The 25069-nt window shown below is 40.3% G+C and overlaps 1 protein-coding gene across 1 annotated transcript; it reads left to right on the top strand.

Moving 5' to 3' along the window:
* The first annotated feature begins 1665 nt into the window (after positions 1-1665).
* On the top strand, positions 1666-12618 carry LOC108111077 (ABC transporter G family member 41). Its single transcript, XM_017220408.2, has 13 exons — positions 1666-2316; positions 6107-6224; positions 6291-6626; positions 6685-6923; positions 6987-7133; positions 7198-7707; positions 7764-8363; positions 10278-10521; positions 10594-10783; positions 10838-11222; positions 11279-11395; positions 11553-11680; positions 11743-12618. The coding sequence occupies exons 1-13, from the start codon at positions 1809-1811 to the stop codon at positions 12520-12522; spliced, it is 4302 nt and encodes a 1433-aa protein (XP_017075897.2). The 5' UTR covers positions 1666-1808; the 3' UTR covers positions 12523-12618.
* The last annotated feature ends 12451 nt before the right edge of the window (positions 12619-25069 follow it).

The raw sequence follows: 25069 nt of genomic DNA, 5'->3' as shown, positions 1-25069 counted from the left end.
AAAGACAGCTGATTGTGAGCTCTCACTCGCCTGCTCTCCCTTATTATCTCTCTCTCGCTCCCTGGGAGAGTACTAATCAGCTCGGTTCATATTTTTCAACTTTTCTGAATTCAATTCATTTCCATTTTTCGTTTCGATGCCAACGGCGGCAATAGATCGCGCTCCTCTTCGGTTGCCCAAAAGATATAGACATCTATATAATTACGCGCGGTAATACTCAACCCAGTAATTGTGTGTGCGTATGTACGCTTGTGCGTGTGCGAGTTGCACTCGGCTTATCAGTTGCATTGACACAGTGATAATCGGTCTGGATTCAGCAATCGAACAGAATATTTTGTGGTTTAGTGGGCTTAGCCTTTGGCCTGCCCGCCCCCATCGAACCCACACCCCTGCCCCTGATAAGCCGCAAAAAAAAAGCCTCAGAACTTGATATACTTTTTAGTGAGAACTACATACTAAACACTTAGTTGGACAGCCTAAAGCAAAAACAATGCCGTAGTGCCAATCGCGAAAGGTGTGGGAATGGCAGAGGGCCCAATAAGTCGACGGCTAGGCCAACACACATACACTCAAAGATATATCAGCTGCTTTTTAGAGAATACCGCAAGAAATTAGTACTCTTATTAGGCAAGAAACCTAGAGCGATTAAAAGTGCGTCTCAATTGTGCAAAACAAAGGCTAAAGAGAGCGACGTGCTAAATATACGTAAATAAACACGATTTGCATCGTAAAGAAGAAGCTTTAAGTGCATTTTGCAAGCGCTACACAACAAAATCAAAACATAGGGCATATCAGTTTACAGAAAACGCTTGAAAAAATTTCAAATAAAATTATAATTATATACACTAAATTTTAATCACGTGTTGTGTTCCATAAGAAAATATTTGTGAATGAGTTCTTTTAATTGAAATTCCTATTGAAATGCTACTATTTAGTAATCGGTAATCTATTATTTCTAGAAATATTTAAATAGATTCACGCAGTCGAACTGATTAATATTTTTAAACAGAAGTAGTTTATTACTTAAAAATAAATTAGGAGATATAATGCCTCGTAGAATATTTATAGGCTGAATTGTATTTACTGTAGCGCAATAATCTGGTGTCCCCTTTGCTCCCCCGCATCGTACGTTCTTTGTGATCTGGGAGCTCTTTTGCCTCGTTCTCGCTCTACGTGTGGCAATAACAACAAACATTGTTTATGCCAGAGGCGGATTAAAGAGGGATTTCGGAATACCAGAGGTATGACCTCCTAATTAGTCATTTTCTATTATTTATAACTTTCGTAATAGCCCGGAATATATGTCAATCCCCTTAGATAGTTATTTAGGCCTGCCCTTGGTTAATACTCTCTCGCTTTACATGTGCTGCCATGGGTTTGTGCGCTATTCGTGTTTTCGGGGCATGGTCTGATTAGCAACAGGCTACTGTTCCCACCCGTTCGACATTTTATGAAATGGGTTGTCTGCTGGTCTCATAGAACTTCTCCCCGTCCAAACCCCCTTCCCCAACGCCCTTGGGAACAGCTAGAAAGCGAATGAACTTACACACGACACGAAGAGCGAAATTAAAATTCAAATGAGCAAAAGGCACACACACACTTAAGCAGCCGCGAAATACGAAATATTATTTATTCTAATTGTTTGACGCGCCTCAAATTTAACAGGCCTACGACGGACGAAAGGAAAGAGCAATTAAATGGAGAACGCGAGCTAAAGACAGCGAATGATAAAAGTGAAACCGAAAAAGGTTAAGGTTATACGAAAGGCAAGAGATAGTAGAATATAGAAAACATATAGAAACCACGACATGTCCAGTTGGAGTTTGGCCAGTGCGGTCTCGCCAAATGTCACCAGTGGCGATGTCATTCGGTTAACGAACTTAAAGTCCAGTTCGGAGACCAACCTGCCAACACGAGGGTCAGGTGGATCCGGAGGACATGGCGGATCTGGAGGACTACCACGCCCCACGACACCCGTGCCTGCCAAGAAATTGGCCTCCAAGAGACCACCGCACTTGACCTTGAATGTTAAGTCGAAATCCCATGATGCTCCGCTGGCAGAAACGGAAAACATGGTGCTCTCCACAAGTGAATCCATCTACGGAACTCCGATGGGCGCCACTCCCATTTCCTCACCTGCCAACCAAAGTCAACGGAGTCAAAAGAGCCAGAATAGTGTCGAGAGCCGCTACAGCACTAGTACTGCAACTAGCGGAGGATCCATTTTCCCCCACGAGCAGTACAAAACCATCAAGAAAATCAACATAGGATTCGAGAACATACGCTACACCACCAAATTCGGAATCTTCCAGAGGGGTAAGTTGTTATAAACAAACCGTTTTTGGGAAAGATCACAATTTGGTATTCCATTTGTGTGTTTCGCTGTAATATAGTAAGAAAAGTATCTTTAAATGATATCATTTGAAATCGTCTGCATGTGTGGTTTTGATAGCTTTTCGATTCTAATGTGGATACGTTATTTAATTTCAATGTAAACATCATATCAAAACCATTTGGAAAAAAATTTGACATTGGAATAGGAGTCCACACACTTTTTGGGATGCAACCTAGAGGGTTTTTGATTTCTTTTGTTTTGGTTTCCATTTGATATCAGAAAGAATTATCAAAAGTGAAACATAAAACAAAAAGTGATCTTGAAAAGGATCAGCATTTTTAAGAAAAAATTAACAACATTATGCATCTTTGAATTTACTTATAAAAAAAAATTCAACTAAATTGTTTGATGGAAAAACGAAGAGATTGAGTTTATTTTAACACTTTGAGTAGGCGGCGCTTTGTTTATAAAAATTCTGTAGACAAAGCTTTGAGTCCTACTTGAATAAATGCTGACATCTAAAGAGCATTCCCCCAGGGTCATCAAATTGCTTTTGCTCCCGGTCACGCATTGTTGGCAATTATAATTAAGGGTTGCCTATATACTATATACTATACTATATACATATGTACGTACATACGGGAGTGGTAATGTCCAGTAAACCCAATTAAAATTAACCAGTTCACTGCCACTTGAATGACTCTTTTATATGAATTGCCAAAAATGGGATTTTAATGATAAAACCATCAGCATGCGAATAGTGCAACAATTATTTAAGCTATCAGCTCAGAAAGTCGTGATACCTGATATGGTTTCGGTTCATCAATCTCCAGATAAAGCCATTAAAAATGCTTTCATAAAAGTTTCCTGTATGTCGCACTTCGCTGGTTAAGCTAACATATGTATATTTCGCGATTAGGACACTTGGCTACTATCAACTGCTTGACATTTTCGTGTCTAAGATTTAAATATAAGGCAAAGTCCACTCTGCAGGAAAGAAAATATCAGAGAGAAATCATTTGCCTTTATTGGATATACATACTCGAACATATGTTACTAGAGGGGCACTTTCAATTCACTATATTGACATGCTGATTGAGCGAATCACGAGGTTCAAAGGCCCTTTTAAATTAAATTGAAATCAGGGCTAATAAGGAGGTCAATGGTATCTATCTAAATGTAGTTAAGTAAACTATTTGCATATCGTGGAGCGTGGGAGCCCTTCTAAGTTTATATTTTTTGTTTACCATTGCCAATCCCACTGTAACAATGCTGATAAGAACGAACGCTTACAACATGAAAACATGAAATAAGCTGTTCTCTTGTAAACTAACGCTTATCGTAGATATTTGAAGAGACTTACAAAATGTGAGTCACTCTAGTGCACTTCTGATAGATAGCCATTCCCCAAAACAGATATTTTGGTGAGCAGGTGCCCAATCATAGTATCCCAGGTGACTCACGGACTGAGTCATTTAAGTATCTGATTATGATCCTGGTGGAAATTATGACACGTGCCTCTTGCTGATTATAAGCACGATAAATCATTCACAAACATTATGGGGGTGCTTTCTAGGAATTCGTGTTTTGTTAGCCATGGTTAAATGCTACGATCTGAAACTAATTGGGGTTGTTAGGGTTAAGTACTATACATCTAATCTATCTTACATGAAAAAACTGTGACCAAGGCTGGTTATACTGCCTGGAACATAACCACAACATTCGTGTTCCATATCTACAAACTACCTTTATCGCGTGGCCGAGTAGAACCAGCATTTGATAATAAGAAGTAAAAATGTACATGCATGAATTCCTCGCCATTAATGTCTTTCAGATTATTGAAAATCGGAAGAGAGTGAAAGCAAATCGATAAATATGAATATGAAGTATATGAGTAAGGTAATGACTCTGATTACGACACAAGTCGGACATGTGATAAAAATTATCAATGTTTTGGGGAGAACTGAAAATAAAATAACTCACGATAGATACCCCACTTAGATAGACATATTAGAACAGAAAGCAGTGGGCAAATGAACAAAATGTTAGTGCCGATTTTTCTCTTTATGAGAAAGGCGCAAGCGTTTTAATTGATGGCACTTAAATTTCATTAAATGAAATATCTCTTCTTTGTTTCCTCGGATTTTCCGTTGCTCTTCGCGTGTCTTCATTGTCGCAACGTTTAAGTGAATTTTCTCGGTTTTCCTTTTTAAAAGTTTCAGACCATTAAAAACGTTCACAAAGAGCCCGACTTTAAAATCAACTTCTGAGATGAGTCAGATGATTTGAGGTTTTCTATTAAGAGATTAGCACGCTCTAGATGTAATTGTTGGGGACAGTTTCCGGTACGACTTAATATGGACATTTTAAAATGACCGGAGATCTCCGTCGGCATGTGCGTGTTTATACTTTCGTTTTCCTTCTGAATAACTTTTATTACTTACTGACTTTGTTTATAATTACTATTTTAAACTCGAAATATAAAAAATGTAAAACTTTTTCGTCACAGTGAAATTGTAACATAAAGATAAGACTTGTTGCATTCTCGAAATTGTTTTTAATTACCAGCGCAATTACCAATCGATTTGATAAGGAAATCGTTTCAATAATTCTACCTTTGGGTTACCTTCTTCAGTTTCAAGGCTTGAAATGGTAAAATGGGTAAGCCCAATGTAATATGTTGTGTAAAGTATTGTAGGTGGTCAGATGCAGGTGTTCGATATGTGTTACTCATAATCCTCCTTTCCCAAATGCAGTACCAAGTACAAGGCCATCGCGAAACCTTGATAAGGAGGCCAACTCCACCGCAGCGACGGGAATGCAATAAAAATGGCTCATTGTACACCTGTTGGGCCGGCTATGGTCTAGTTCAACATCTGTCCCAGGGGCATTAGAAAAAGACGTAAAGGCACTTTAACAACGATTTTGGTCATAGAACTCGCAGCGATAAGATTCGACGGCTGAGTGATTGATAAGCGGACGAGCAGACCCCTGAAATCTAAATTGGCCAGTAGCCAGGGCTAATCGGCAGATTAACCGGACCCATTCGACATCCAGAATTGGGCGACGACATTGTAGTTGGCCAAAGGAAACGAAACCCTCACCAAAGACGATCGGCTGGTATATTGAACTTAAGGCTTTTTATAGCACTATCATCCATCGACTTGGGAGCCCAGAAAGCGTGCAAGCTGTGATTAGACAGCATTGGACGACAGTAATCGGGGAAGTGGGATTCGCTTATCGCCGGGGATGTATGAGCTTATTTATTGTGAGAATGTGGGACACCCTATAATTAACAATTGTGGGGCAAGGAAATAAACAAAATACAAAGTCAACGAGGCTTCTGTTACAATTCATAAAAGAAGAAAAAGATACTCTATGATCTCATACATTAATATCATATTTCTCAACTTATAAAGCAGCCATTGGGTTTTTATATAGATATATCTTGAACTTGTTGGCTTTTATAATTTCTGAAAACTACCATATAAGGCAGCCTACAAACTAATCTTATAATTCAAAAACCTTTTGCATGATTTCTAGTTTGATTTAAGGCACTTAGGGAGTAATCAAATTAAGTTGAATTTCTTGAAAACTGAGGTCTGTCATTGATTAAATAACTTTATGGAACTGCCCCACTAATCAGTTATAAATCCCATCAATAAATGTAGTGTGACTTCTTGATACTATATTGCTAGCTTTCTAAGCAAACTACTTTTGAATTCATTCTCAACATTATTCATTTTATTTAAAAATATCCCATTCTTACAGAGACCAAAGATGTGCTCAAGGGATTAACAGGTTACTTCAAGTCGGGAGAGCTAAGTGCCGTGGTGGGACCTTCAGGAGCAGGAAAGAGCACATTGCTTAATATCCTGTCTGGATACACGTAATGTAACCTCCAACTTTAAATATCTTCTCATAAAAACTAACAATTTTTTGTATTTTAATTCAGAATACATGGCTATACGGGTGATTTTCGAGTCAATGGTAATAGGCGGGATTTGAAGGCCTTCAAGCCTAATGTGGCCTTCATCCGCCAGGATACGAGTCTGCAGGCCTTTCTCTCCGTCAAGGAAGCTATGCATTTTGCGGCCAACTTAAAGATCGGTACCCACATGACCCTTAATGAGAAAAAAGAGCGGGTGAAGAGCATTCTCGAGGCCATTGGGATGTATGAGAACCGGCATACGAGGACTGGCAATCTCAGTGGAGGTCAGAGAAAGCGTCTTGCCATTGCCCTGGAACTGGTGAACAATCCACCAGTTCTGATCTTGGACGAACCCACAAGGTAAGTTAATTCATATATTTTCATGATCGAAAACTAATATAAAATTTATATTTCGCAGTGGCTTGGATAGTTCAACCTCCAATCAGTTGATTAATCTACTCAAGAAACTCGCCCTCGAGGGACGAACTGTTATTTGCACAATCCATCAGCCAAGTGCCTTGACCTTTGCCATGTTCGATCACCTGTACGCCATTGGCGAGGGCCAGTGCATCTACGCCGGTGGATCCCAAAACCTTCTGCCCTTTTTGGGAGCCCTCAATTTGCACTGCCCGGAGTCCTACAACCCAGCCGATTACTGTAAGTTCAAACTGTAAAACTCTTTAAGAGAAAGAAAATAATTTACACTTGTCCAATTAATAGTAATGGAAATAGCCACTCACGACTATGACACGGAGGAGGATAACCAGCTGGAGAAGCTGGTGGCCCTGATGGACAATGGACGCAACGAGGATTACAGACAGAGCAAGTCTGCCCGAGTAGCGCAACTGGCAGCCTTGAAGAAAGTTGGTAAGGCAATCAGATTGCAACTTAAAGTGTGCACAAAATCACTAATAAAGTTTCTACTTTTTAGACCAACTAATGGCAGCGGGATTAATCACACCCGTGACAGCCCCCGTAATGTCTTCATCAGTTTCAGTGCCTTTCCCACAGAGCAGTACCTTTAAGCCATTAACTCCCATCAATGAGCTCTCTTCCCGGGTGTGGGACAGCCAAACGGCTGGAATCGGAAGCGGTGATGTTGGCGGACCGTCCGCTGGAAGCTGCTGTAAGCCCAAGAAGAAGAAACCCAAGCCAGCCATAGAGTTGGATCCATCCCACCTGTGTAAGAGGCAGAACATCTACGCCACTCCATTCTACCGCCAGCTAAGCATTCTTCTCGTGAGAACTTTCTTGTTGATTTGGCGGGACAGCTCGCTGACCACGATGCGGTTCGCCATTCACCTGATCACGGGACTTCTAATAGGAATCCTCTACTTTGGTATCGGCAACGATGCCGCCAACACGCTTAACATCATTCGATACCTCTTCTACACGATCATGTTCATCATGTACTGTGCCTTCTCGGGAATTCTAGTGAAATGTAAGTGTGACGAAAATGTTTTTCAAAAATATGTATTTTATTTATTTCCTTTACAGTTCCTCTGGAGTTTCCTATTGTGTCACGGGAGCATTTTAATCGCTGGTACTCCTTGAGAGCGTATTATGTGGCCATTACCCTGGCCGACCTGCCCATCCAGATTATCTGCAGTGCTCTTTTCATAGTGCCCACTTATCTGATGACCCAACAGCCTTTGGAACTCTGGCGGTTCGGTCTCTTCTTCCTGATTGTGTTCGTCACGGCACTGGTCTCGCAGAGCATTGGATTAGCAGTGGGAGCGGCACTTAGCCTTAAATTGGGATCCATTTTGGGACCCCTATTCATATGCCCGTTCCTTCAGTTCAGTGGATTCTTTCTGATGGAGAAGGACGCTCCGGCCTGTTTGCGTTGGATGTTCGACATATCCTTCCTCAAGTACAGTCTGGAGGGATCCATGATGGCCATTTTTGGATACGGTCGCGAACGGTTAGAGTGCGAGGAGATGTACTGCCATCTGAGGATGCCCAACCAAATACTCAAGACTATGGACATGGCCAATGCCAACTATACACTCGCCCTCGTCTTTCTGCTCAGCATTTTGGTCTTTCTGCGCATCTTAGCGTTCTACATCATGTCCTTCCGCCTTAGATTGTTCAGATGAGAAAAGAGGTCTGACGGACCTAAGGAAACCTGCCACATTCCGCCGACAATTAGAGTTTATACTTTTAGATTTGTGGTTTCTTTTAAAGCATTTATTCGAGAGAAACTTATGTGCCAAAGATTGGAGAAGCCTGTAGAGCGTAAGACAATCGTGATATATATCTGAAAGAAAGGATCATAGAGCCCTCACACACATATACACAGACATACAAACATACACACACGGCGGATACCGAGATCAATAACTGTAAATAGATATCATTTTTATAGCGTAGCATATAAACAAATGTATTTTTGTATTGTATTAATGAACCATTTATTGACTAGTTGTAAACACTAGCCTGATTTTCAGGCTTCGGCTGCGAGTATGACTTTGAAAATATTATTAAAAATATTTTTCCATGGAACTAAGATTCTTAAGCTTTTATTTGTGCTCTGCAGTGACTGTCTGACTTATAATTGTAAGAGATTTGAATAATTTCCCACAAAGCTGTCAGGCATTTAATTGTTTTTGCTCACCGAGTTTATCTCATTCAAGGTTTTATTGCTAAATATTGACCATGAAAACTATGATAAAATATTCAATTATATACATATTTATCTTATGGTTTCAAGATATAATTTATCTCCAGCTTAGAAGTAGGCTACATTTTTAAGCCAAACCTTATTACAGCTTAGGTGCTCTTCAAACTTGTTGCCAGATGAGTATGACGATTAATAGCAGTTGCCGGCATTCGACTATCGAGCAATTGAAATCAGTCTCGTTTTGAATATCAACAGAAAGTGGTCGCCTACTGGGGATCGCTGTTGCTCCTCGCCCTCCGTCACTCGGTTAATGTGATCACGACTTGAAATCTTAATTGACGCGAGCCAATCGGAATAAAAATAAACACAAAGTCGCTGTCAAATGTGATAAAAAATCAATTCATGACTATAAAAAACACTTTGAATGTAAATAAACATTAAAAAATGCAAACTTGAAGTTATTGAATGGGATTCAAACCCGATTTGCAGTCATTCCTGGGGGCCTATTGAAACCTGTTTTCCAAGAAAAGTGCCCGTGTGAATTAGTTAATTATAATTAGATCGGACTTTTCAGCTGCATTAACTACAGGTGCATTAGCAAAATTTCCGGGTAGACTGAAATTTGTGATAAGCACCAGCTGCTCCACATCTAAAATTAACAAAGGCAATTATATATTCTAACATCTATCGTATTACGCAGCTTGGACTGTACATATGCAATGTAAATGGGCGTGCATTATCAGCGGTCATTGTTTCGCGCTGAATACTCTGTATCAATTACCCAGTGCCGTCGGCCAATTGTTAATTTCACTCTCTAAAGAAGGTCATCGAAGATGGAGAAAATGCTGCTGCCTTTTAGGCGTAGTTGAAAAAAAGTTCACAACTCTGACGCTTAAAATCAACCAATGAGTTAACCATTTTTAAATTGTATTCATATAGGGTCTGACTTATATTTTAATAACCGGATTAACTATCTCTCTAGAAATATACAACTTCTATCGCTGAACGATTTTTAACCTACTTGCCTGACCTCGGACAAGATCCCATCAGTGCGAAGTAGGTGCGTCTGCATTGATTTGGAGACGCAGTCAGTCGAGCCCATGCAAGTCGCTGTCCAACAAGTTCGGTTGCGTTGGACGACCTTGATCCAATCCACCTAACCCTAAGCGATAAGATTATCCGCGATCCTCCAAAGCGTTTTTTCGAATGATAAGTGAAAGCTTCGATATGAACCAGTGATTAGCAATAAATTTATTTTGCATTTATTACGAATTTGGCAGTCGGCAGTTCGGTTCGATGGTTTGTTGACCGGCTTAATGTTCATTCCCCCACATAAACAAAAATCAAATAAAAACAACTCGCCTCACGGGTATCTCCATCATAAACAGCAATCTGCCGCCGTCCAATGGACGATAACGCAGTGCAAATTCAGGCTAACGGCCTGGCCCAAAAGCAAAAGGCAGTAGAGCTGCATTTTAGCCAAGTAAGCTACAGTTTGAAGGGAGCCACCAAGGGATCCAGTCCCATTCTGAACGAGGCATGTGGTGTCTTCAAGTCAGGACGTCTAACAGCTATTCTGGGTCCCTCGGGAGCCGGGAAGTCCACATTGCTCAATGCTCTAGCAGGATTCAAGTAACTATAAATAATTATATATATATAAATCTATAGTTTATTTCATCTCTTTTACTTTTCTTTTAACAACAGACTCCAAGGAGTTTCAGGACAGTTCCTGTTGAATGGTCGCCCCAGGGATATGATGACCTTTCGGAAAATGTCCGCTTATATTGCTCAAGACTTTGTGATGCTGAATCTCCTGAGCGTCGAAGAGACCTTGCGAGTTTCCGTTGACCTGAAGATGCCCAGTTCAACAGTTCCTCAGGAAAAACAGAAAATTGTTAGTGCTAAAAATACCATATAAGGGGGTTCAAACTAATTCCACAATTCCCAGATAGATGACATAATCGACGTACTGCAGCTGCAATCCTGTCGCAGGACTCTGGTTAAAAATCTATCCGGTGGGGAGCACAAGCGCCTGTCCATTGGCATTGAGCTGGTCACCAATCCGCCCATTATGTTCTTCGATGAACCCACCAGTGGACTGGATTGCGTGGCCAGCTACCAGGTGATCTGTCATTTGCAGAGACTGGCCCACGATGGCAGGATAGTGGTGTGTGTGGTGCATCAGCCGGGATCGCGGCTCTTTCAGCTTTTCGATGACGTCCTGGTGTTGGCTCACGGGGAGGTTCTCTATGCCGGCGAACAGCGAGAAATGTTGGGAACCTTTGCTCAATCCGGTCACATCTGCCCACAGTACTACAATCCTGCGGATTTCGGTTAGTTATATCTTTATATATTATATAGTACCTAATATTTCTTTTTATTTCTAAAGCCCTGGAAGTGTGCAGCCAATCCTCCACCACGGAGCGCTGTGACTCTCTCATCACTCAGAACAAGAATTTTCATTGCAACTCCAGCAACGTTGTCAAGCTCCAAGTGGATGAGGAGAGTAAGTGATGATGATCAGATGGATTCTCAGGATGGTTTATCTCATACAATACCTCTTACACGCGCTCCTGCACTCGTGTCTTGCTTTTCTTTTACTGCACTTTTCCCTTCTATGCTCTATCTTTCGCTTTTCTCTGTCTGTCCTAATTTTATTCCAGCAGCGCTGATTGATGTCCATAAGGATGCCCAGGACTTGTCACATTTGCGTGGTAAGGAGCAGGTGGGCTTCTGGATTCAGTTAAGTGTCCTGCTTCGACGCCACCTGCGATCCATGTGGAGGGATTTGGTGGGTTGTGGCTTACGGAACTTTTTTTTAGAGATCTTTTAAGTTATATTTCCCTCTTTCAGGTTGCAGTTCAGATGCGAGTGGTGATGCATGTGGTGGTGGCCCTGCTCTTGGGCGTGGTCTACTGGCAGATAGGTAGCGATGCAGGCAAAATCGTGTCCAATGTATCCTGCCTGTTCTTTGTGATCCTGTTCGTGTTCGCCGGCAATGCGATGCCCTCGATCCTGCTGTGTATGCAGGATTCGGCTGTCTTCATCCGAGAGTACTACAATGGATGGTACTCCCTAGGAGCTTACTACCTCTCTAAGGTTTTGGCTGATCTTCCCATGCAGCTCACCTGTCCCACACTGTTCATCAGCATCGGGTATTTTATGACGGGTCAGCCCCCGGAGCAACACCGATTTGCCATGTGTTGGGGGATTTGTGTGATGACCGCGTTCATTGGCCACTTTATCGGGGTGATTGCGGGATCCATGTTCCCCATGCAGTTGGCCATATTCCTGGTGCCGAGTGCCACGATTCCATTCCTCCTATTCTCTGGCTTCTTCATCAGACTGAACGAGCTCTCCTGGTTCCTGCGTCCCATCTGCAATGTGTCCTTCTTTAGATACATCTTCGAGGGTCTCATGAGGGCCATCTATGGATACGATCGCGGGGAACTAGAGTGCCATGCCGCTATGAATTTCTGTTACTACAGGACGGCGGACCAGTTCCTCAAGGACTTCGATATGCAGGGCGATGAGTTTGGCTGGGACATTGCTGTTCTGGGGTTTTTCGTGATCCTTCTGCTCCTCGCCTTCTTTGTGACCCTTACCACGGTCATACGACGAGCTCTTCGGTGATACAATTACTTAGTTCAGAATGTAAAAAATTATAAAGGGTGGCTTAAAGTTATTGAAAATAAAGTGTTAATATATTTAAGGGGTTTTTAAAAACAATATTTTGTAATATATTCTAAATACACATTCTACACAATTTTGACACATACCTTACATTGTTCTCTACACTTCTACACGTAGTCAAGTCACAAACCACAAAACTCAAAGTATGAAGAATGTTGTTAATGAAATTTTCGTTGGCTCCCTATATTTTACCTGCTATCTTTGGTATAAAGTAAATCTATAAGTGAATTACAAATTTTCATTACTTTTTCTACCATACGTCAACAAATTAATTTACTAATGTATCCATTTTATTTCCAAGAACACAAACAACAAAATTTCAAATTTTAGTTCGATGTTAAAGGTTTAAAAAATCAATTTAAGTTATTTATCTTTATATATTAACAATATAATTAGGAAACAAGTGGAATGTATCATGATAATTACTGAATATCCATCATTTTATTATGACATTTTAAATGCCGATATGGATTTGCTTTCTCAATCTTTTAAAAAATTTAACACTTTAAACCTTTTCTAATTTTTGCATCATAACCGCTCGCTTTAATCACTTTGAGGTTGTTTCCAGCGCCGACAGACAGATTTTCTGGCAAAGACATAATTCAAGTCTCGAAAGCGCCGTTACTTGCAGCCAAAACACACAAACGCACACACTTACAGAGTTATACAGTTACCCACACAAACACACATACCCATCTCCTATAGAGACAAGGACATCTTGGAATGTTGGCTGACTTACTGCCGCTATAGTCTGAAGTCCCGTGGCCTTTCTGCATCTTCGACACTTTTGGGCTTTGCTCGGAAATGCATTTTGCCAAGCTTTTTGTGCAGTCTACGAAATATCTGGCGGGGCAAGGATGGGGAAATTCCATTATTTTACCCGCAGTCATGTTGCAAATAGATAGCAAATTCGTTTAGTAACATTTCCCTCTGAGCCTTGCAGTCGGGAATCTGTGTGTGTTTCGGCTGTGAGCGAAACCAATTAGCGTTCTTTGGCTCGGCAAAGGTCTTCAATTTAATTATATGTAATGAGTAGCCACCTTTCATCCACATTTTGAGACTTCAGGCAAATATATATCCACATTAATAGGAAGTCACTGGCCTTTTGCTTTAATCAATTTAAAATACAAACAATCCCGGCAGACGGCAAAACATTGGCAGAAGCAGGCAAAATTTTAAAGTGGATCGGAAATATCTGCAAAATTTAAGCTGCCAATTGAAAAGTTCGGGCCTTCTCTTTTTGCTGGCAAAAGCATATGGAAAGTTTTTGGACCCAGTAAATCCCCAATGACCCAAATAGAAATGCTGGCGAGCTAAAACTTTTTTGGTGTGAATGGGAAAAATACAGACACCTATTCAGATTCACAACGTACGTGGAAGTGTGTTAAGTATTTTTTGACGGAGGCAGAAGTTTCGATATCGAAACAAGAGTATTCAATGTATTCCGAATAATATTTGATTGATGTGTAACAGGAGAAATAACTTAATAAAAATCATTAAAATGTTGTAAAAATGTGCTTCAGTTTGATTAATCAAACGAATTGGCAACATTGCGACTACTTTATGTTATTTAATGTCTCAATGTATAAAATGTGTACTTTTTAACCCAAAAACATAACACCTGCGTACCTGAAAACAAACCCAGAGCTGTAAATAAATGCTTTGCCACAGACAAACAAATTGCTTTATGCAACTTTATAAATGGTATCACAAACTTGCCATGTTTTCGTATAAATCAAATCCAGGATATCTGCGAAAAGTGCACAGAACTTTACGGGCAAAACACTTTTGCTTTTATTTTATTTATTTTGTGGCCGCCTCAAGACATCGCATGGCACGCCCCCATTCGCAGGCAACCTTGGAAATTTATGTGCAACACTTGTTACACATACGACATGTTGGACGTGTGCAGCGGCCAAGACAAATCGATTGCTGTTGCCAATGCAGCAGCCACTTCTTTTGTGGCACAAGCAATGGCAAGGGCATAATTTATTGAACACTTTGTTGCACTTGCCGCCGCCGAGCGATTCTCGGACTTAACCTCGGATGCGGGTCAGCACAAACCTGTTTTCTATCATTTCATGAAGATTTATATTTGCTTTCGGTTCCGGTTCCGTTTCCGGGAAATCTGAAAGAAAGTACTCCTCTAATTAATGTGTTTTGAGCAATTAAAATTCGCTTTTGAAAAAATAGTTTCTTTGATTTGAATTGCCCTTAAAATGCAAATCGCTCAAAGAGTTGACTTTCAGTATTTACGTACGAAAATGTTGATGCATTTTAATCAAAGATTTTGCTTTGCCTGCTAAAAAGTTAAATGCCAAACAGAGACTGTGAACACTTTTTGTCGAGTCGAAATGCTCTTTTAAAATGCAAATGATTTCCCATGAAAGACCAACCATTTTGGTTTGTCAATATCCTTTTGGTATCCTTTGGAAGCTTCGCCATGACAAACGCTTATTTGCCGCCATACGATTATTAATGGACTATGCGCATTTTGTGCACTTCATAATTTATTTCCCGCCATTAATGAAATTTTAATTTGTGCAGCCAACGCAAACAAAATGTCGTAAATTTTATTGACACTATATGCGAAAATGAAATTATAATGAAGTTTTCGCGCTGAATTACCAAAACATTTATTAAGTTTATGGACTTTGTCATGGCAGCACTTGTGACTGGGGGCAGCATAAAATGATTTGCCACCGAGTTTAATTGGACCGTTTGGAAATGTCTGAAATTTAAGTTGAACAAACAAAGCCGGAAACAAAGGAAAACCAAAGAAAGTAAGACAATAAAACTGAAATTGTTCTACAATTGCATTCTAGTTGCCTGGCTTGTAGTTCCATTTGCTTTCATTTTCAATTCAATGGCATTTGGCCCCGATGAAATGTAAACTATTTTTCAGGGGAAGATATAATGAGTAGTTTTCGCAATGGATTTCTAAACTGCAAAATTTGTAATCAGTACGGATTCAAGGGTCAAAGTTTATCGGGAGATAAATATAAGTTATTTTCCCAGCATTCAAGTCCTAATATTGATACCACAATTGCTAATCGATATATCAGAATGCCATTATTGACTTTCTCGTTTAACAATGAGTGCTCCGCATTCCGGAAGTGAACTATCCTTTGATTCACTTCCGGTGCCGCTGGATTACCGCACCCAAACAACGCGTTTCCGCTTATGAATGGCCGCCCTGGTTTTCAGTTCGATTGTCTGCGGCTGTCGTGAAACGTTCGCTGTTGTATGTCTGGCTGCTGTTCGACCGAAAGTCCGTGACATGAAATTGCATCCTGTTTGCTGGCCAGCCAAAAACTTTTATTATTTAAGTCCACAATATGCAACAGATTTTAGTTGGTCTCACAGTTTGCGACCAGAAGTGTTGGATACTTAACTTCCAGCTGGACATCAGGAACATTTCACCGGCTTCTAATTCTATTTTTCCCCAGTTTATTTTTAGCTCTTCACCGGCTTCCCACACAGAATGTGTCCTGAGTAAATATGGAAATCCTCAATCACAACCCAGCCATATTTCACCCGTCTCCACTTGTTTACTCTCGGGCATTGTGGTTGCCAAAAAATTCTATTTTGGGTAGTCTTGCGGTTTCCCCAGTTGCCACATAAATATGCATAACAGCGGGATGCGGCAAATGTATTTGCATAATGGACATTTAATTGATTTGGGTCTGCTTCGATGAATTGACACGAGCCATTTGTCGAACCGAAAATAATCAAGGATTTATGTTCAATAACAATACTGCCTATTGTTGTGCCCACAAAGGGGGAGTTTTCTATTAAATGGTTCTAAAACAAGAGTTTACTTTCTGTCATCTATTATTTATAGTTCTCAAACAAGGCATCTTAAACTAAAGACTACCGATGAAATTACTTTCTTGGGAATAGTTTATGGCTTATGTATTTTAGTTCTTTTGCTGAGCCCCAAAAATAACTCAACTCTGCTATAAGTCTCAGTACTCAGTGCTTAATTTGGATTACATTCTCTAAAAAGGGCAAAGGGGTAATAAAATCTGTTTATGCTCCTTTTATGCTGGCCCAAGCTGCGAAATATCACACAGCTGGAACCATGGGACTGCCAGCTGGTCCCCCAGAATTTCTGGCACTTTTATTGTGCGAGTGGCTCAAGGTCCTGCTGGTGGTGGTGGGTTCGAAGTGGGTGGGGCGGGTGGAAAACAGTTTTGTCTAAATGGCTGCAGTCAAAGGGAAATGTTTTGGGGAACTTTTGGCCCAAAACTAAAGATGCATAAGAGAGTGGTAATCCCGGCAAATGGCGTCTAAATGCCCAAGTTCGCCCAGAGGCACTCGAAGTGCTCTAAATGTCTACCCGCCACTTATAAATGGGCGGGGCACTCGTATTTATATTTTTCATTTCGTTGTTTCTATCGCAACCAGAAAACAGCCAGCCAATTTTCCAAGCCGGAGAGCAGCTGCTCCCAGTGCACTTGCCACCGCAGAAGCCATCATTTAAATTACGGAATTCCAACTGCTCCGGCATCAATCAACAGCGGCCAGTGAAAGTATTAGTTTTGGCCGAGGAAAGTTTTATAATTAGCTGTTGTGAGGAAAATGGCGAGTGCAAGGTAATCTAATTAAACTCGAGAAAGCCATTGGCCCGAGAACGTCCTCTAATCAAGCAAATAAATTGGGTCTCAGACCAAGCTTTGTATCACTTTCAATAAACTTTCCAGACGCGCCGAACTTTTGCAGTGGAAGAACCCAGAAGAGACTAACAATTAGCCTTCCCAGACTAATCAGGCCTTTGAAGTGGCTTCCTAAATGCATGCAGTCATTAGACCTGCCTCCTCACATATGCCTCATGCATATTGAAATTGGATCAAATTGAGTCCTGGCATATGTGATTAGTAATTCAGTTCGATTGATCCGATGCTGGTTGTATATCCTTTCAGGCCACCGGAAACCGGAAGCTGCTCCGCAGAGACACAGAGCCAACTCTCGTCGCAATTAATTTAGAGTTTTTGCAATACAATTTGTAAGCCAGTCAGGAAATTGACATATGCCACTGTCCTGGTTAGTTGCAGTGGCTCCCCAGAGAGTTCTACTTATTTCTGACTCACTCAAGACGCCAGGACAGACATTTGCAAATGTAAGTAATATAATTAATTGCTTTAAATTAAAACTTGAATTGAAAATGCTATTTATATTCCCACAAAGCCGGATATTAAATTTTTTACCAGCTGAAATGAAATTGCGCCAGCAATCCCCAACTTGTCACAACATATTGGCAGTGCGAAATGTTCATTGCTGTGCGGAAAATGAAAATGAAAATGTAAATCCCACAGTTCGCCTGCGGCGATGCAAAATTTGTGTTACATTTTGAAAAGCATGCTAAAAGCAAAACAACTGCAGTCCCTGCAAATATGAAAATCAGTATGTGGGCCAAGCTGACTGCGTTCGCCGCTGAATTATGATTTCGGCCCACCATAATTTGATTGTATTTTCAGGGATTAGAGAAGAGATCTAATGCTTACATATGAAAGCAGACCTTTCAATAACAAAATCACAACTTTTTCCGGAAATACTTTAATAGATTTCACTGACTGGCTTGACAATTTCGTTACATATGTGTCAGTCTTTTAATGGCTTTATATTATTTTTTGTTGGCTCACAAAAGTTGACAAAGATTTATGGCATACTTGAAGGCGTCGTCTGGCAAACACAGAAGAGCATCATCAATTTTAATAAAACCCTCTTTGTTTTCACACATGCATGTGTGCATTTGAGGATGAACAGTTCGTCCCGAGGCGAGAAAGTTTTTTAGCACACAATTGTGATGCGGAAACATTTGTCAGGCCAAGATAGTGGTTAAGTTGCAACAGAACTTTACAAATTTATTTAAAGATGACTTGGGTTCGTCGGAAGGGTGTAGCAGATCTATAAAGTGGTATATTGTAAAACAAATTGACTTAAATAGCTCACCATTCAGCCAGCACAATGAACAATTATATTCCTAAGCTGGCAACAATTGAAAATCGAAAACATATGAAAATCGATTCCTTTTGCAGGATTTCCCAACGGCTTTCCCTGCAGTTGTATTTAATTTTGGCCAACAATGCTCGCCAATAATAACTCAACGGCTTTTGTATTTGACGGCCATTAAATACAACGACATAGAGAAAAATGAAACAAAGGCAATGACAGCTGGGAAACAATTGCACAACTAATCAATGATGGCCATCAATGGAGTGCAGTGGAAAAGTGGCCGGAGAGTAACGAAAAAACATTAGGAAAACAATTAAACTAATTGACGGCAATTTATACGCAACAAGGAGACACAGACAAAGCGCAAAACAGAAGGCCAACTGGGAGAAACTTGGCAAAAGCCAAAAGTTTTATAGGAGAAAATTCGAGCTTGAAAGTTTTTTGCAGAGCGGCGAAAAGTAAACCGCTAAAAATAAGACCAGTGGGAAAGGAGATTGCGATAAAAAAGGCAGTGGGTATCCATTAACGTGGCCACTAATGAAACCACATTGAAAGAGCACCCTGCTCCACCACGGCGGCAACAACTATCTAATTGACACTGTCGGGTATGAAAGGCGAATTAATTCACTGCGCGGCAAAATTTTGATTGCATCGCTCATACGACCCGTATGCTAGAATTAACTTCATCACCTGGTAAATTAACGTGTTGATTGTCGCTGCTCGTCATAAAATTACAGCATGAACTTAATTTAAGTCGACATTTAGTTTAGTCCGAGGTATGGTTGAAAAATTTACTAGTTTCCTTTTACTTAGTTACCAACCCACAAAGCAAATGCATTATTTCTAATCCCATTTCCGCTATGAAAGGCGCACCACACAAAACCAAAGGCAAGTCAAAGCAAGTTGAGTTCCTCCTTCCTGGCTGCCTTGCGGTCCTGGCCGGATCTAAGGTGGGTTCTTCCTTCTCTCTGCCTTGAAGGAGTTGAAAGCTTGCTTAACCTAACTAAATTAGAACATGGATGGCTCTTTTTAATGGATGGGGTTTTTTGGTCAATACTTATAATAGTAGCTTCGCCAAAGAACTGTTCATAATTTTCCAAGGTGACGATTTAAGCCACATGAAAAACACGATGATTTCGCTTTAATTGATGTGAGCCAGCCAGCAGGGAAAATAATCTCTTTCATTTTCTGACTCATCGCGGGCCTTGATTGTCACTCGTTAATGCACCGCCTCGTTTTCCACATTCATTGCATTTATAGCCCGATTCTACATTAATATTTAATGACACTTTTATGTTGTGTCATGCCAGTTCAGTTCCGACTACAGCTTCATATGTCCAGGGAAATTGCCAATTACCGATGCATTTAATGAAGTGAGAGATCGTTATTATTGCACTCTCGTCAAATAGAGCACTAAATTAGTTAGTGTTATTTCACTTGATAAGAAAAGCAACCGAGAGCAGCATCTTCACAGCAATTCAAAAATAAATTCCTACCAACCAGTGGAAGTCCTTGGGATGCTCGTCCTTCGGCCAGCTTCCATAACAGGCCATTACACTGGCAAAGCTGTTTGCCGTCCGCATTGCGGTGGTCCTGAGCTGCTTGTGCAATTGCATTAGGGGATTCCCCGTTCCCCACACAAATTACACACACACATATATAAGATATTTATTGCATTTTTGTTTACCGGGCGGCGGGTGTGAAGTTTAATAAATTTTAAAGCATGCTTTTCGGGATTTTCTCGTTGCCGAAATTTATGCGGCTTTAGAATTTAGGGCCACAAAACAAAAACCAACAAAAAAGAGAAAGTAAACATATCGGATAAGAAGTTATCGCGGTGGCAACATCAAAGCCAAGTGCCTTATCCGCTTATCCTGCCCAAGAATCCCTGATCCACTTAGAGTCCTTCGAATGCGAGGTCCTGCTGCTTGCTTTATAGCCCGCCTGCCGACTGTCACACACGTCCATACATTTATTAGCATATATAGCCAGGCACTCCCCTTCACCTAATGATGCAGAAATGTAAAACAACTGGGACTCCGAGCCGTTTCCAACCCATTTCCTTCTGCTGCTCCATGACTCCATCTCTCCATTGCTCCAATCCTCAGACCCATGTGGAGCGCAGAGGGATTGTCATTGGCAATTGTGATGTGGCATACTGATTTTGTTATTCTGCGAGCTGACTCCGCGTGACGTACGCGCTTTTTATTTCTCAAACGTGCTGCGAAATCGAAAACTGCAAAATAACCAGGGAGCAGAACTATCTCTGCGAATGCGAGAATCATTGCCATCAAGTTAAGTCCACTTTGCTGGATATTTGTATGGGAAATTCTTGGGAAAAGTAAGAGTCATGAAGAAGATATCAAGAGTTTCTCAGGGTTTTCCATAAATTTAATATTACTCGTATTTCGTTTTAAAATCTTAAGAAAACTAGTAATTTTTCTTACAACATTCCAGATTTATTGTTCAGATTTTGGCACCTTTTGGCCAAACTCCCAAACTGAAAGAGTCATGCAAAGGGTTTCGCTGAAAGGAGATGCGTTTTACTTGAGAAGTGCAGCTGAGTGTCCAAAGTTTTTCCTTAAACTTTTCTTTGGACAGCAAAGTGGCGAGTTGGGATGTCGAGATGGAAAACTTCTACGTGGGAAAACACTGGGATTCCCCAACTCTGACGTTAAATTGTTTGCCGTGGCGATGCAGAAATATTTCCGTAAGCCAATAAATACTGGAGAGAGAGAGAACTAAAGACAGAAACGTAGCCTCTTTCTGAGAATTTACTTTGTATACTGCCCTGCTGAACTCTGCATTATTTTCCATAGTTCAATCGTAAATACACCTTTACAGTTCGTCTTATGATTGACTTTTGTGCCTGCCTATTGATGGATGCCAAAATAAATGCCAATTTATACACCTATTTGGCCAAATTGAATTACACGAAATAGGCTTATGTCTGAAAAGAACGAAAGGCAAACTCAATTTTCTGGCATTGGCTTACGATTCTGGTAAGAGGCAAGGTAAAATCCAATTCCTATATTTTGTGGCAAAGTGTCAAAAGCCTTTTGTTAAGATTATAAAGCTATCTAACTGATGTCAGCCTACAGAATCTTACTTAATATCTTTTTTGATTTTAATTTTATCTTAGATGCGTTTTCATTAAGAAAGTTAAAATCTTACCATAAATTAAAAACCTTGAGACTGGCCATCTGCCGAGGAAATTTATTCGTCACCTTTTCCCGCTTTTCCATTTAAGTTGAAAGTCTCTTTCGGCATGCATGAATGCTTTTCGAGGGAAACTCAAATAGAACGCAGATGAATGAACCGGCCTGGAGTGAAAGGTAAATGCGTGAATAGTTGGCTGATTAAACGAGTGCCTAAAACACTTAACAAATGCAGCTAGTGCCCTCGAAATCCTTTCGTTTTGTCGCAGCGAGTTGAATAATTCGAACGCTTTGGAGTGAGTTGAAGTGTTTATCTATAGTGACTAGTAGGACTGGTACTTGGCTCTTTTACAATTTCCACTGAACCCAATGTGCCAACAGTTTTTGGCCACATTATTGCACTCCATTTAAAGCACTCATACGCAGAGTAAGCCCATGACTGGGAACCTATTTTGGCACATAACTGATGCTTTTATTAGCTGGTCTGCACAATATTAGACCAGTTAGAGAGCAGTTTGGTAGTTGGAGTGGAGTAGAGTTTCGCAGCCACTGGAAACACCATTTTCCCGAATGAAAGATAAATATCATCTCAATTAGCTGCCATAAAATGTATTTCGCCATCCTGGTTACTGGAACTCGTGTGTAACCCCGTCTTTAATGATGAAAGCCACTCAAAGTTCGGCATGAAATTAATAGCGTTGGCCCCAACTGTTTTGGTTACCTCAGTTTACCTAGTGGGCAAAACTGCCAGGCGGCCAGATAAATCTCCCTCTGCATATTTTCTCCAGCACGAGCACGAGCATAAGTTAAAAACTTTGCACCAACAGTGCCATGCCAGGCCATTCATTAGCATGCAAATTTGAAAATTTATCAGCTGGTGGTCTACGCTTCTACACTCGGAAAAAAATCTATCAAAATTTATCAACTTCTCTGAGATAATTATAATGAATTGATAATATTTGATGATCCACAAATCTGATTAACAATTACAAAGTTTTTATGTACTTAAATGTCACAATTACTAAAAATGTTCATGATTTTCCAGAGTGTTGGTTAACTTCCTTATATGGTGTAGGTCCTGGTTTTGGTCCTGGTCCTGCGAGCGGAACTTTCCCTCACCCTGGGCACTTTTTGGAGCGGGACCGCATCTGGTTCGGTGGAAGCTTCACTAACTCCATCAGCTCACATGACAAAGTTTGTCGCACAAATTATACACAGATCGAAACCGAGGCCAGCTGAAGGAATCTCCAGACGAACTATATGTTAACGGCTGCTGCCCCAGATGCTTTGGGAACTACATCTTTATGGCCCTGACCTCGCAAATATGCTCAAGTACTTTGGCTTGATGGCAGTTGGCTTTCCAAATTGTTGTGGTAAGTTCAATAAGTTTGACAAGTTCAAATGAATTGTCTCCTTTTCGTAGAATGAATACCTCCTTTGTTGTTTGTTTTATTTTTGGTGTAGAGCTTGAGGGCGATTCATGTTTATCTTGCAATTAGAACAAAGTACAAAAAGTCAACATTTGTGGAGATTTTATTAATTGGATATTTCCTTGGGCTAATAGTAGTCACATGCAGTGAATCATATAAGTAAATCTAAGTACTACCAACTAGTATAAACCTAAAAGGTAACTTCTGAATCATAAATAGTGAAGTGATTTAAATTGTTACGCACTTCCTACTCCAAAGTTAGTAACCCAAAAAGAGCACCTGACACGCTTACAGGGCATTTTATTTTAGTAATGGTGAACTGGTCCGACTTCTGTTTCTGACTAGCCACTCTCTTATCTTGCACTACAAAGAAACATTAAGGTAAAACCGATAAAACATGAATGTATACATATGTATTGGCAAATATTGACAGAAGTTATTGATTACAGACGTAAACAGAAGGGGCGTCTGATATGACTGCACTGATTTAAAAAAGAAACTGATAATGGCAATAAAATTTCGTTCTAAACATTTTAGAGAAGTGCCTACTCAGGGTCGGAGTGGTGACCCCTAAAAAGATAACGATAGATAGAGTATTTACCTTCAGACTACTACTGTCTTGGTTTTCGGGGTATGTGCCTTCTCCAAATGGAACCATTGCTAATATCTGGGTATTAACTAACCACAAATTTAGGTGTATCTATGTGTATGTTGGTGTAATAAACAAGAGGAAGACCCCCAGATAAGAATCGATGTCTGGTCGGGGTTTCAGTTTTTCAAGAACTGTGCTGCCTTCAGCACAACTTTACTCGCGGTTAGTTTTATTATAGAGCCATGTATATGGACGGTGGAATAATTTTAGCAGAGGAATAAATCATTTTTATGAGAATTATTAATTAGGAAAGGAAATTATTCAAACCCTTACAGTATTCTTTGGGCTAATTAATGGTGGACCGCAACAGTGGTGTTCAATACGAAAGAATGCCGACTGTTACTTTCAGGTAAAAGCTTAATCTGTAATACTAATACATGTATACATATAATACTAATACATAAGTACATGTAGATCATTGCATTATTGGAAATTAAAGAGCTTATTATAGGTCTTCTTAAACTGGATTAAACTCCAATCACATCATTTACCAAGAATAAAATCCGCTTTGATCTAACTACTTGAACTTGTGAATTTTCGCTATATATTTTACCAATTAAACATGGCGTACGATATTCACACTTTAAACCGTCTGACTGATACATTTCCAGTCGCCCTATAGATGTGTTAGGTCTTTCATAATATTTTGGTTAATATTTTTAACACTTGTCACGTAACTTTCCCTGACTCCCATGGAGTCAGCCTCAAGGTTTTCCATTTTTAAAACCAAAAACCATAGCAAAACGTCATTTATTTGCACTCTGCTCTTTGAAATTATTTGAGAAGCCAAATAAATTGACTCACCTGGCTAATATTTGCTCTTCTTGAGTTCGTCAAACAGTGTTGACCCAGTAAACAAGACAAGAGCATTGGAATCTAGACTGCCAAAGGCGCAGAGATAACCGGCAAGTTCTCATATAGGAACTTTTTACAGCCCTCTGTATATATGATAATTGACAAGTTTGTTGTGATGACGCGATATGGATATCGCATTGTTAACGATTTCAAAACAAATCCAAATATATGAGAAAAATCCCAAAGACGCTATGTACAGCAGCCGTGTACATAATTCAGGGCCCACTGATGAAGTGCAAATAGGCTAATAAATTAAGGCAATAATAAGACTGCAATAGATTTATTTACACACACGGATCACACTCGTACTCGTACGGTGAAAATAGCAGGCTAATAACAACGCTAATCAGTTAGTCAAATATCGTCTGCCCGATAGCTCCGACAATTGGAGTAACTGCCTCTGAAACGCCTCAGTCTTCGCTGTGAATCGAGTC

Source organism: Drosophila eugracilis, unplaced genomic scaffold (genome assembly GCF_018153835.1).
Source record: "Drosophila eugracilis isolate 14026-0451.02 unplaced genomic scaffold, ASM1815383v1 contig_2152, whole genome shotgun sequence".
Lineage (NCBI taxonomy): Eukaryota > Metazoa > Arthropoda > Insecta > Diptera > Drosophilidae > Drosophila > Drosophila eugracilis.
Note: the sequence above shows the minus strand (reverse complement) of the source record. Positions and strands in the feature narration are given on the sequence as shown.